At 33.5% G+C, this 14,763-nt stretch overlaps 1 protein-coding gene and 1 long non-coding RNA gene across 3 annotated transcripts; one reads left to right on the forward strand and one right to left on the reverse strand.

The window, feature by feature from the left end:
• The first annotated feature begins 643 nt into the window (after window positions 1-643).
• Window positions 644-2,354, forward strand: LOC125063273 (uncharacterized protein C15orf61 homolog). Of its 2 annotated transcripts, none has more exons than XM_047669635.1 (3): window positions 644-928; window positions 1,109-1,292; window positions 2,121-2,354. In XM_047669635.1, exons 1-3 carry the CDS (start codon window positions 779-781, stop codon window positions 2,246-2,248), a joined length of 462 nt encoding a protein of 153 aa, XP_047525591.1. In that variant the 5' UTR covers window positions 644-778; the 3' UTR covers window positions 2,249-2,354. The 2 variants fall into 2 exon arrangements, with proteins under 2 accessions (XP_047525591.1, XP_047525592.1); XM_047669636.1 differs by having other exon boundaries at window positions 796-928; window positions 1,114-1,292.
• A 246-nt stretch (window positions 2,355-2,600) lies between these two features.
• On the reverse strand, window positions 2,601-5,130 carry LOC125063274. The gene is made up of 2 exons (XR_007119490.1): window positions 4,640-5,130; window positions 2,601-4,471 (listed from the first exon to the last, which is right to left on the reverse strand). It is a non-coding gene; the product is annotated as an uncharacterized LOC125063274 (long non-coding RNA).
• Between the last annotated feature and the right edge of the window lie 9,633 nt (window positions 5,131-14,763).

Here is a 14,763-nt window from a genome sequence, read left to right on the forward strand (position 1 = left end):
CGGCATATATCTCCACAAATCGTGGAATATGTGTTGGGAAGAGAAAGGCCGGATTAAGGGTCGTTTCTTGTATGCTATACAGTCTTCCGTTCCCAGGAAGCCATGGTTTGCCAAATTGTCGCTTGGTAAAACCACCACTTCTACTATAATCCGTATGCGTCTGGGACATAACAGCCTTCCAGTTCATTTGCACAAACTTGGTATCGTAACTAGTACCGCCTGTGAGTGTGGCGAGAGCTATTCTGACCTGAATCATGTTTTCTTTTCTTGTCCTAAATATGACCATTCTTCCTTATACACTTCTTTAGTATCTCTCTCTGTTCCCCTTCCTACCAATATTTCTTTACTTCTTCGAGATTTAAATCCCCTTGTATATAGTATTATAAGTATATTTATTGTAAATAATAACATTAAACTATAATTTTGATTAATTTTTCCCCTTATGTAACTATTCTGATTTTGTTGTAAATTTAATGCGTTTTCAATCATCTATGTTATGTCGCGATTAGTTTCCTTCGTTTTTTATTATTCATAAACTGTAAATAATTAAAACAGCGAAAAATCTTATACCTACTTGACACTGGCTAATGCACAAACCGTGCCAGAGCCATAAAGGAAAAAAAAAAAAAAAAAAAAAAAAAACAACTTGAAAATAAAGATGTTTTAAATAAAATATAAAAAGTCCACTTTAAAATATATTTTTTTTAATTCAGAATTGTTTGGGGCACTTATTTGCCTTTTCCCGACTAAATATGTTTTTGTAGAAGACGGTGAAGTCATGTTTTCCCAAACTGCATTAGTTTCTATAAACTTTATACGGCCGTCCACATTTCGTCGGACATTTTTCTCTAGACCTAGGGCTTCAGAAGTTCTAACTGCATATTTACTGCAATGTAAAGAACCTCCTTGGACGTCTTACTTTGTTAAGGTAAAATGTAGAATGAGTAGCTGCGGTTGTTGAAGTATGAAGATTTTCTACACCTAAACAGAAATGATTATACCAATTAACAAAAACTATACATACTTTGAACTTACAACTCTCTTTATATGAATGAATTGCTGATAGCTAATAGTTACTACGCAATCTTAATTTTATTGTTTTTTCTAGTACAGTAGTGTAAAAGATGATCAATTTGGGATGTCAAACTTCAATTGGAAAGTTAATAGCTCAAATTATCAAATTCTAAGAACAGGCTGTTTTCCATATATTAAATATCACTGCTCTAAGAAAATAGAAGAAGACTTAAATTTTTCGGACAAGTTCATGAGATTCATCAAAGTAGCCAACTTTGGTATGTATTCAAAATTATGTTTACTTTACTGTCAAAGAAAGAACCCATTTAATAAATTCCACTACTAATGAATCTTATGATCATAATAATATATATCTTGAATGTTATTTTAAAGTTTTCCATAACTTATGAATTTTACTCAAAGTTCAAATTATACTATTCTTAGCTTTGGCATTAATACTTTTTATTTATAACCATAACAATATGTATATTGTCTTCACTGTACAACCCTTCTGTGGATTCTAGGATCTTTCTTTCCTTATTTGTATTTCCTCATCCCAGATATTGATTAAAATATTTAGTTGACTATTTTTATTTTCATAAACGAACTCTTGTCATAATTATAATAGCTAAAGTAAAGTGTTCTTGACCTGTGCTGCTCTTTTATTTGGGATATAATTGTACTATCAAATAATGTATTATATGTCTTAATCATTTTAGTAATTTACTTGCTGCATGCCAAACTTAAATTAATGCCATAATGCCATATTTAAATACAAAAAAATTAATATATGGAAAATTGCGACAATATCCTTATCCATCAATAATCTTAATTTGCATTGACAGTGGTACATTGCATGAATTAAATAACTGCACAATCAGCCATATCAAACTAGCATGCAAATATTAAATTATTATTAAAAGCAGTTGCTTTTGCAAATTATTTATTGTCATATTCTATGTATCTCAAAAGGTATAATTTTTAAACTTCCTCACATTATAGTGGCTTTTGAAATCTTATCACCTTCCCCTTTAAAGCATTTTATGGCAGTGTTTTATAATCTCATGTCATTAAATAGTTTGATTGCCATGGTTTGTTTGTTTTAGGTATTCCATGCCTACTCTATGGACTTGCAGCAACACAGCTTATTCGTCACAAGGAAATTGTTTACACTGATAAAGGGCCTGTGACCATATATTTTTTGTTACCTGAACATAAGGGGTCACAGTATTGACTAAAATAAGTGTAAAAATATAGGCAAATGTATAAAATAAATATAAGGATAATATAGGATAGTTTATAAATCTAGTCACAGATTATAATATATCATTTGCTTGTTACAATTTTTTTTTCTTTCCTCTGCATTGATTTATTAAAATCCTTCTACCAAAACTTGTAGGTGAACATTTGTCACATGTGATGTCTGATGATGGCAAGCTTAGTTCTTTATATCATGGAACTAGTTACTAGTCTTGGTGAAACGACCACCACACCTGATATGTTGAAACAACACTGCTACAAATTAGTAATTATATATACTTAATACTTATATAGATTTATTGAGATGGCTTCTAAAACTAAATACGAAATCTCAAAACTGAATATATTTTACGGGTGTATTTTACGTAGTTTCAATGGTGATTCGAATTTGTGTCAATGTTGAGTTAACATGCTATAATAATGATTAAATTAGCACTTTGTTCAAAAGCCAAATATGTGTGCTTGCTGGGTGTCTTACTTGTGTATAAATAATAAAGCGCTAAAGAAACAGGTGCAATATGAAACTAATAACTATCTAATAATCATAATTTAATACTTGGCCAAAGAGCCAAATACAGGGTTGACGGCTGTTGCACCACCAACACTGTATTCTTCGATAATCTTGCTATACCCTCCCTCGCGAGGGGGGTGTATGGACTCGTTCGGGGCGAATGCCCCCTTCGGGTGGAATGCTGGTTCGCGCTCTGCTAATACAGGACGATACGGGGGCGGGCTTTTATGAGGGCTACAGCGCGCGACTTGTTGTGAGAACTGAGGAGCGACGCTCGACTCGCCACGGTCGAACATCCCCTTTGCGAGCCGCGTGACGAACTCGATGCACTCCATCCGCAGAACCCGCGCTATGGTGGCGTTCCTCACGCGACGCGGGGACCCCACTACGCACAGTAAGGTTGTGTTTTGTACGGCGCGCAGTCTCTGGCGGTTGCACTCCTTGGTATTATATATCCTTGGTAGTACCTCGCCGGTGCCGCCTACGGGGGCGCAAATGTTTGAAGCTCAAGCTTGGTGCGGATAGGTAGGTAGGAGGGGGCTAGCGTATACACCGCCCACTTGGCTCTCCCTACTACCCTGGCGATGTGGTGACCACAAAATAGGTGACCGGTGTCTTCCACGCCACGTCTCGATTCAGGAAGCGTAGGGGTGGTGGTAGCCTACCTTGGCCGATGGCGATCGCCTGAGTTTTGGTCGGGTTCGCGGCGAATCTCTACTTGTTTAGCCACAATGGTAGGAGATCCAGAGCGCGTTGGATCTTCGCCGCAGCGTGCTTGGTGCTGAGCGATGTCATGGACCACCAGGTTTAAGGTGGGCGGCTATCTTCGGGTAATGGGAGGCGGAGTCTGGTCCGCTCACTAGATAGCCGCGCCTCGGCATGGTGCAGAAGCTAGCTTAGTACGGTCAGGGTTTTAAATAATAGAAAATATAAATTTCACTCTATATTAATAATAATTTACATATGTAATATTCTTACATATTATGTATATGTATAATTTGTTAAAATATGAATTATAGTGAAAGGATGTTTAGTGTTTACAGTAAAATTATTAAAAGTGTGTTTATGGTTGATACGAGGCGAAAGTACAAATCTTAATGGTATTATTTTTAGTTGTACACATTGTTTATTACCAGATAATATAAATTATCCTCTTAGCTATTTTTTGAGAATGTCAGTGTTCCACAAGATTAAGTGCAGTGATCATTTTAATAGAGTCGAAGTAATTATATTTTTAGTGTGTGTGTAACATCTAAATAAACATTTCAATATAAAATGCTAAATTTTTCAAGGAGGAGCTTGAAACTCGTACTCGTGTATTAGGTACACTTATACACAAAAACTACTGGCACATGCTCGTCTCGTTCAGTATTAATATTAATGTTTAAAAAAAATCCTCAGCCATGACAGTCTAGATAACGTTGTTTTTATTGAAAGTCATTGTTACATTGCAGTAAATTATTGAACAAAGTTTATTACTCCAGATTTATTTAACACGGCCTTTTAAAAATACAACAAATTACGCATTAAATGAACACATGTTAATAGCTATGTACACTGATCTAATCAAAGTTATCTAATGAAATCTCTTTTTAATAAAAGATGAATTTACATTGATACTGTGACCATTGTATTAGGCATTTAATAGTAACTTCAGTTTTTCAAATGATCAGACTATATTTAGTCCTGAAAACAATTAATTAAATAAACAATTTAATTTTAATTTGCAATTTAAGTTTCGTTTAAACGCTCCAAATATGTTTATAAAAAAATAAAGAATTGTCAAAACTATAAAGTATACATCAGAACTATTGCTGTGAAAAAGTTAAATTCAAATAAACTTTGACAACGTACCTACTTAATGATACCGGTTGAATGGGAATAAAATATTTGTATGGAATATTTTTTGCAAACCTGTGCACTTCAGAAATATATTAAACGTTACAATGCTTACGTCTTGCACGTCAAACACGTGCATAGTAGAGCGTTCGTATGGTTGATACGGGTTATCATGTTTATCATTATTATAACATTAATATATATTATATACTAGCTGACCCGGCTAACTTCGTTCTGCCTTTCAGTTTAATAATATCGTTGTTACTTTAGTTAAATTTATTTTAGGATTTCATTAAGGTAATAACATCAAATACAACTTTTTTTTAACATCAAATACAACAATACATAAATGTTTTAGTTCTTGCGAAAGAAGATTGGCAATTTTACACATTGGGCCTCTTCTCTCTAGCGCCAATATTGCGATTCTGCATGTTAAATCACTTTCTGATATACAAATTTTTTTGATGAGATCAACAATCGTTTAATTAAAAACACGATTTTTTAAAGTGAACGTCACATCTCTTATAACCAATAGAAAAGTAGAAAATGGCGGATTGTTTACAAATTTCAATATATTACACAAAACTTTTTTTTTTTAAATACTTATCCCCTTTTCCGGCAGCAAAAATCACTTGGATGTCCCCCGAGACTCCTGCATAATCAGTATCATCAAATTCGTGCGACGACATTTAAAACCCAACTCAAGATCAAAGCCTGGTTATGCATCTCCTCATTCATCAAGATCGGAATTTCTTGAACTGACACGAATTCGACGTAAAATGATGCGTAGTTTTGTCAACGGATGGCACCACATGCTGATTGCATGCGTAAAATTAATTTACTTATTTATTGTTATTCGATAACTTATCCGATATTTTATTACTTATTCTGCTATTCGGAGCGGAGAAGAATCCACCTAAAAAGAGATAATTAACATCGGTCCAGCCGTTCTCGAGTTATAAGTGTTGTAACAAACACGACTTTGTTTTATATATATAGATATAACCCTTATCAATCTTAATCATTAGTTTCACCGTTGTTGCACATTTTTCTTAAGTTACATCCTGTAGTTAATACTTACAAGGAAAATGCACACCATTTATATGTATGTATGTTATGTAATAATGAAAGTCATAATGACTTAGCTATATTAATTAAGGGTAACCTCTCGGTCAGACCGCGATTGTTCAATTATGCTCTGCGCCCTCAAGATAAAAAAATATATATACATATTAAATAGATAATAGGGTTAGGTTTTTTCCCGTTTTCTTTCTTCATGTTATAATAAATATTATAATTAAATCATTATTTTCCATGCTATTTGCAAAAATTAATTATATGACCAGTATAGAAGTAGACTTTTTAATGTTCCTTTTCAAAATAAAATATAATTTGTAGATACTTACTAAACAATATAAATTCATCTTTTATTAAAAAGAGATTCCAGTATTATTACACTATCGATAAATTTGATTAGATCAGTGTACGTAGCTATTAACAATAATTAATTTCTTATCAATTATGTTCATTTAATGCGCAATTTGTTGTGTTTTTAAGAGGTTATGGACCGTGTAAAATAAATCTGCAATAATAATTAATGTTTAAAAATTTACTTCAATGTAACAATGACTTTCAATAAAAATAACGTTATCTAGACTATCATTGCTGACTTAAAGTTTTTAAAAACATTAATACACAAGTAACACATACACTAGAAATATGTATAATTACTTCGCTCTACCAACAGATCACTGCACTAAAACTTGTGGAACACTGACATTCTCAAACAATAGCTTGGAGGATAATTTATAATATTATCGGGTAATTATAGACCAGTGCAGATAGCCTTTAAAATAAATAAAAAGTGAAAAAAATTACAGTAGGATGAAACCCATTAGAAAAGCAGGGGAATATGATCAAAATGAAAGGAAAAATAAATTACGGTCGGTCTGAGGTCGGGAAGGGGAAGGGGGGGAGTTTTAAGGGTAAAAAACGGTTTATCTCGATTTCCGGCAAAACTACAAGTCCTATCGAAGAAAGTTAAATGGCAAAGTTGGAGGTAATAAAAAGATCTAAAACTTTTGTATTCACACATTTTTCACATAACCTCAAAATTTATGTGAAAAATTCAAAAAACCAAGTTTTTGGTTTTTTATTTTTATCTTTAACAAAAATATTTTTTTTTTAACGAAATTTGGTGAAAACTTACCTTTCTATGTCCCAAATACACTGTAATTTATTTGATTTAAAATATTTATTTGTTCACCTTATTTTGAATTAATATCGAAAAAACACCCTAATTTTCAGTCGAAAATTCTGACGTCAAAATTTCAGCTTTTTTCAAAAAGTTGGTGTGCTTTCAGTTCGTTGAAATCTCTACTTTTCTATGGTAAAAATATATATATATATATTACCATAGTAAATCTTCTCAGAAAACGCAAAAAATCGTATGCAGTAACGCCCAGACCTGTCATCCCCTTCCCTACTTCTCTATGAATCTTCTTTAAATTATAATTAGATGCCTATTTATTACTATTTTAAGATAATTTATATATACCTGAGTGACTTAAAAAAAAATTTAGCCTTTAGATGGGCTAAAATTTTCGTATTTCATAGAGAAGTAAGGAAGGGGATGACAGGTCTGGGCGTTACTGCATACGATTTTTTGCGTTTTCTGAGAAGATTTACTATGGTAATATATATATTTTTTTTACCATAGGAAAGTAGAGATTTCAAAGAACTGAAAGCACACCAACTTTTTGAAAAAATCTGAAATTTTGACGTCAGAATTTTCGATTGAAAATTAGGGTGTTTTTTCGATATTAATTCAAAATAAGGTGAACAAATAAATATTTTTAATCAAATAAATTACAGTGTATTTGGGACATAGAAAGGTAAGTTTTCACCAAATTTTGTTAAAAAAAATATATTTTTGTTAAAGATAAAAATAAAAAACCAAAAACTTGGTTTTTTGAATTTTTCACATAAATTTTGAGGTTATGTGAAAAATGTGTGAATACAAAAGTTTTAGATCTTTTTATTACCTCCAACTTTGCCATTTAACTTTCTTCAATAGGACTTGTAGTTTTGCCGGAAATCGAGATAAACCGTTTTTTACCCTTAAAACTCCCCCCCCCCCTACCCCTTCCCGACCTCAGATCGACCGTAATTTATTTTTCCTTTCATTTTGATCATATTCCCCTGCTTTTCTAATGGGTTTCATCCTACTGTAATTTTTTTAGGTTTCAAAAATTATCGGCACTGGTCTATTAACAACGTGTACGATTAAAAATAATATCATTAAGATTTGGACTTTCGATTCGTATCAAGCATAAACCCACTTTTAGTAATTTGACTGTAAACATCCTTTCACTATAATACATATTTTAACAAATTATACGTTTACATAGTAAGAATATTACTAATACAGCCGACAACCCTGCATGGAATTTGGCTCTATGTACTAATTTGTAATTAAGTAGATACTTATTAGATAGTAATTCAGATTCCACCTGTTCCTTTAACGCTTTATTATTTATACACAAGAAAGATATCAACTTTCTGTTCCTGGCATAAAGTCGATCTTAGGTTAGACGTGCCGTTTTCACGAATTTTGTATTCAGAGTAAATGTTCGTTGTAGGCCGCATTCGAAATAGAAACCGTGCTGGACAGAATGCAGAAGGACAAAGAAGTGCTTATGATGGTTAGGTAAAGGAAACTTGAGTATTTCGGACACGTTTAACGTAACACAAAAAATACGAGCTCCTTCAAGACGAAGTGGCAGGTAAAAAAATAAAATAAAATATGTATATTATGGAACATAAGATACATGTATCACTTATTCCACGTCATTAAATTTGAATTTGTAGGCATCCCTACTCATCGGCAAAGAAGACAGAGGGTGTAGGCCGAGAGAAAAAGCCGGCGTAAAGAACTCTCGGTACTCTTTTAAAATAGCAAATCATCAAACAACACTTATTTTAAAACAAATATTGCAAATTAATTAGAAGTAGCCTGTCTAGCACTAGTCCCAGGCCCTTTTATCAACTAGATAATCGTTAACTTAAGAAGAAGGAGACCTGGCCGCAGACGCCCGTCTTGGTTGGAAATCCTAACTAATGGTTTTGTCAAAGCACCAAGTCATTGTTTAGAAGCGCGGCATCTAAAATTAAACTAGCTACAATGATCGCCAACCTTCGCAAGGAGATGGCACTATAAGAAAAAGAAGTAAGTTTTGGTGCACATCTGGATTTGAACGCACATCCTTAGGATTACGTTTAAACCACTAGCAGTGGTGTATTGAGTGGGGAACGCGATTTTTAATTTGAAAAACATTTAAAAAATATGTTAACTGACAGAGTATTTACCTTGCAATCAAAATAAACATAATGTGGTCTATGTTCGCTATATATATATATGTTGTAACTACATAAAGAATAGTTTGTTGAAAATAGGACTTTTTACCTATACATCACTGGCCATTAGGCCAACAGTTCTGTAGCTATTTAAGACATTTTCATACAATAAAACAAATTGGATTATTTTTTACTAATATTTTATTCTTACACGCGGTGCAATAAAAATATTAGGTCCTTACATATGAAATTGGCGTTTTGTATGGGAGGAACAAAAAGTCGAATATTTTTAAATATAATATATTTAATTAATCAAAGTATGAACCATTGTTTTCTATGCCCTTTTGCCATCTCATAGGTAGTTCATTGATCCCTTTACTAAAAAAACCAGTCGGACGGGAATCAATAAAATCTGTGAAGGCGATTTGGACTGCCCCATCAGAGTTAAATTTTTTCCCTTGCAAGAAGTTGTCCAAATTTTGAAAAAAAAATGGTAATCTGTTGGAGCAAGGTCCGGGGAGTACGGAGGATGTCTTAGACATTCCAATTGAAGCTCTTCTAATTTGGTAACCGTCTGTTGTGCAGTGTGTGGTCTAGTGTTGTCGTGACGTAGCAGTGGCGTGGAGCGATTGACCAGCCTAGGTTGTTTAGCCGCTAGCTTTTCCATCATGGTTTGCAATTGCTGACAATAGACATCAGCCGTAATAGTCTGGCCAGATTTGAGAAAACTGCAATGAACAATACCGGCACTAGTCCACCAAACGCTTACAAGTAACTTTTTTGGGGTTAATTTTCGCTTGGGGCAGGATTTGGCTGGCTGGCCAGGATCCAACCATTGTGCTGAGCGCTTCCGATTATCGTAAAGAATCCATTTTTCATCACAGGTAATGATTCGGTTTAAAATACCTTCATTATTGTGCCGGTTCAGTAATGTAACGCAGCAGTCGACGCGCTTTTGCCGGTTTGCTTCAGTCAATTCGTGAGGTACCCATCTTTCAAGCTTTTTAATCTTCCCAATTTGCTTCAAGTGAATTAAAACAGTTTTATCACTAACACCTGCCTGCAGCTAACTCGGACGTGGTTTGCGATGGATCCGCTTCCACAATAGCCTTCAATACTTAATTATCAACTTGGGTCTCAGGCCGTCCACGGGGCTTGTTCTGCAGGTCGAAATTTCCAGAACGAAAATGTTGGAACCAAAAACGAACTGTGTTTTCTTTTGCAACATGACCGCCATACACATCATTCACCCTTCGAGTCGTTTCCGCAGCACTAGTGCCACGGCGGAACTCGCACTCGTAAATAATGCAATACTTTAAGTTTTCCATTTTCTAAAATGAGTGACGCAAACAGAAAAAAACAGAAGAAAAAAACTAATGAATGACGGTCATCGAAGCACAAATACATGAGATTTGGAATTCTTAACCAAAGAGGAGATATTTGAGGTCAAAGTAGACAAAACGTAAAACGCCAATTTCATATGTAAGGACCTAATATAAAGATTAGTTTTTCGAAAATATAAGTGTCACATTAAAGTTCGGTGGCGGTTGATGGAAGGATGTTCAAATGTATGTTGACTGAAACTCTTTGTTTGAAGCTGGGTGTCAGCTGGCTTAAATATATAAAATCTATTAAATAAATGGAACAAAGTCGTGTTAAGGTGCGCTTACACGGGCAATTAAAATTGCTCAATTCCAGTCAATACTCGTCAATTATGACGTCACGACTACATCAAGCAATTTACGGCAACGGCAACAAGCATCAATACTGCGCAATACAATATTGAGCGATATGGCGAAACTTCATCAACTAGGCAATACTGTCATACACGAGCATTTCAGTATTCGCTCGCTATGGACGACATTCTTCTTGCTACGGCGGCTTGTAGCGCTTTTTTTATTATTAATCAAAAACAAAAAAGAAAGAAAAGTAAAAGGCGTCTGGTGCGTCAAATCTGGGTGCGATCGTTTTTGGCAAAGAGGCCGCAATTTTCATTGGGAAAATAAAATTAAACAATTAAAGAAAAAAATAATTAATTTATTTAATTTTTAATTTATTATTTTTTTAATTTTTCTTTAATTCTTTAATTTAATTGGTTTTTTTCAAGAATTAGATAATATATTATTCAAAAACTTTACTAGAATGTCACGAACATACTTTGAATTACTTTTGAATAAAGTAATTAGAAATTATTATTATTTAGACCTCTCGCTGTCCCCGCGGAAGCAAGACGGCAAGCCGCAAAACAAACAAGTGCGAATGAGACATATACAAAAATTGCCAGGAATTTCCAAGTCCATTGGATATTCGTCAATTCGTATCTGCGACATTGAGCGATATGAAATATCTGGAGCAATTAGAAGCAATATCGCCGAAATAATTTATTGAAATTTATTGAATTTATAGAAATTGCTCCATTAATTGCTCCAGATCGGTCCATTCGTATCGCCGAGCAATTATTGCCCTCGTGTAAGCGCACCATAAGTTTTACCACTTATAAGTCAAGATCTACTGGACCGATGTTAGTTATCTCTTTTTTGGTGGATTCTTCTCCGCTCCGAATAGCAGAATAAGTAATAAAATATCGGGAAGTTATCGAATAAAAATAAATTAATAAATTAATGTTACGAATGCCAACAGCATGTGGTGCGACCTGTTGACAAAATTACGCATATAAATGAAACCTACCACTTTGTTCTTGCGCCGGATAACAAAACAAAAAATGTTGTACATATATCAGAAAGTGCTTAAACATGCAGTAACGCAATATTGGCGCTAGAGAGAAGAGGCCTAATATGTAAAACTGCCATTCTTCTTTTGCAATGGCAAGCAATAAAACATTTCTGTATTTGCAAAAAAAGTTGTATCAATGTTAATGAAATCCTAAATTAAGTTTAACCAAAGTTAACACGATTATTAGACTGTTAGGCGGAACGAAGTTCGCCGGTTCCGCTAGTCGTTTATAATTTGAGCTTATAACTAACATAAAATTAGGGATATTGGGGTTGCGAAAATAAAATAAAATAAAAATATTTTTTTTTGTGAATAAGCTGTATATGTATTAGCTAAGCATGTAAGAGGCTAAATCGATAAAATATTACAATATGTATAGTGTCACTATTTCCTTTTATTTTTTTTGTAATAATAATAATAATAATTTATTGCAAGAATATGGTACAAAAATGTGTAAGGTCAATGGTGGCACAATCGTAAGTTCACATATTCTGCAAAACACAATGGCGCGCTAATTTGTCTTTAAACGAATTTAACATTTTACATTATTAGTCATAAATTGGTCTTATATTATTTGTATCGTACATATCGTATCATACGTTATTAAATTTATATCAACTACAGTGTCTCACGCAAATAATCACTTATTGAATAATATATTTTTCCAAAAGTCGATTTTTCAAAACTCTAGTCGGAAGATCTTTTAATTATTTTGGTAAATTATTGTAAACCTTGATTGCCATACAAAAGGTGTTTTTCCTAAACAGTTCCACGTTGATTTTTGGCACAGTCAATTTCTCCCCATGTCTACTTCTTTGACATGCAGTTTTTTTGAATATATTAAAAAAATCTGCATGGCAAACTAATACGCGCTGAAAATTCTAAGCCAATAACAAAAACTAAAACAAAAACAAACAATTGCTTTTTTGTATTTTTTTGACTAATAATTCTTTAAACTTTTTTTTTATATCATGGAATTCAATTATTTTAATAACAATAATTAAAGATATTATTTGATAGAAAAATTATATATCTAATATATTATTTGGAAGAAAATTTCTCGTGAAGGAGTTATACAGTAACAGGTTTTTTTCTGTGATCTAGAACTATTAATTATTAACTATTACAGTTATGTTAATACATATAACCCGGGTTTTTACTTCTATACCTATTGAGCCACTAAGTACAACCTTTTGTCGTGTCGGACACGATATCCGTTATATTATATTAAATACTAAAGCCAAATCGTGTCCTCTTTCCCTGAAATTAAACTTAAGGACTTCTCGACATCTCCGTTTTCCCAAAACCGTTTGCCAATCCCATTTGTAGGGTTAGGTTCTAACGCTGCTGTTTCTCTCATGTAAGAATTCTGTTTGTTAGTAATAGTTATTATGATTAAACCATGCTGTGTTTGCCTATAAAATTATGTGAAACTAGTTTTTATTTGTATGTTTCCTGATGTAAGGTTCTGTTGTAATACCCATTGGTAGTTTATAAAATAAAATGTTGTTTATTTTTGAGGCAAAAGAGGCGTGAACTCGTGGAAAGCATAGGTTAACTTACGAAATACGAACCAATAGCGTATGCGCACAATAATCTGGGCTGAGCATTTCCCCTACCCGCCTCTTCATACCTCCAATTTGATTGATAAACCGATCACTGTGCAAGTTCAATAGCAGCGTTTTCCTACCAACTCACAGCCATGTCAAAGATTAGCTGAAACTCGGTATATTGGGAATATATCGGACATCGAAACTTCGAGTAGGTACCTATTTAATTACATTAATCATTTTGAGAGATGCTGGTTACCTCATACTGTTTTCCTTCACCGTACGAGCGAGTGTTCGATGAAAGTGCATTGGTACCGGCCGGGGATCGAACCTACTACCTCAGACCTCAGTAAATTTTTCCTTGAATCTTGTTATGACTGACTCAATAATTTTTAAATAAATTTTTCATATTTGTGAACATTCATAGAAAAATATCTTATGCGGCTTTAGATTGACTAGGGAAAAACCCAAACAATAGTTGTTCTTTATTTTATGTAAATAATAAAGACGTATAAATTTGTCTGCCCATATCTCATTTGTCGTCAACGGGACGACCTCTGACCTCCTTCATAACAGCAATAGACTGAATAATAAACTAATTACAAAAACAGTATCAAGATTATCATTTTATAATTAAGTTTGTTTTTATAACGTAATATGTCCTTAAAGTGATTACGTGATTATTTTAATTTCCGTAACTGTTGTCATAATTTGTGGTAAATAAATAGTAGGTAAATATTTCGCTCACAATTATCCTCATCAGAATTCAATAAGGCTATTATGCTACGTAGTTTTTTGAAACAAAATTGATTCTGTTCGTCAATATCGTTGATTTACCACAGATTATAATTAGAAGATATGAATATAATTAATATGATATGTTAACAAATTTCCTATAACCGTGCACTTATCGTAGATATAGCTATGATATAATCCTACAAGAAGGTAGGTCTAGAGATGAACCTCACAAAGACAATGCTAATGACAAACAATATAGAAAAGACAGTATCGGTCGATAGAGAAATTCTGAAATATGCAAACAAGTATGTATACCTAGGAAAACAAATCAGCTTTGAAAAGAACAACAACTATTTAGGAATTGAAAGGCGAATTCAACATACTTGGAACAATTTCTGGAGTCTAAAGGAAACTTTTAAAAGCAATATGCAAAGTAACACTTAAAACCAAAGCCATGTCAAGCTGTCTTTTGCCATGTCTAACAAATGCTTGTCAGACTTGGAAATATACGGAGAAGATAAAAAGAAAAATCTGGAATTGCCAAAGGGGTCTAGAACGGGTATTAGAAAAATTAATAAAATAAGACACTCAAAGATAAGAAGCTTTACAAAAGCTACTGATGCGCTAAACTATGTTCTAAAGCTTAAATGGAGATGAGGAGGGCATGTAGCAAGACTATCTGACGATCGATGGACCTTAAGGGTGACCCGGTGGTGAGGTCCTATTGGGAAGCGAAACAGAGGAAGACCGCTCACGAGGTGG

The sequence above is a fragment of the Pieris napi genome, chromosome 3 (assembly GCF_905475465.1).
Source record: "Pieris napi chromosome 3, ilPieNapi1.2, whole genome shotgun sequence".
NCBI classification, from domain to species: Eukaryota; Metazoa; Arthropoda; class Insecta; order Lepidoptera; family Pieridae; genus Pieris; species Pieris napi.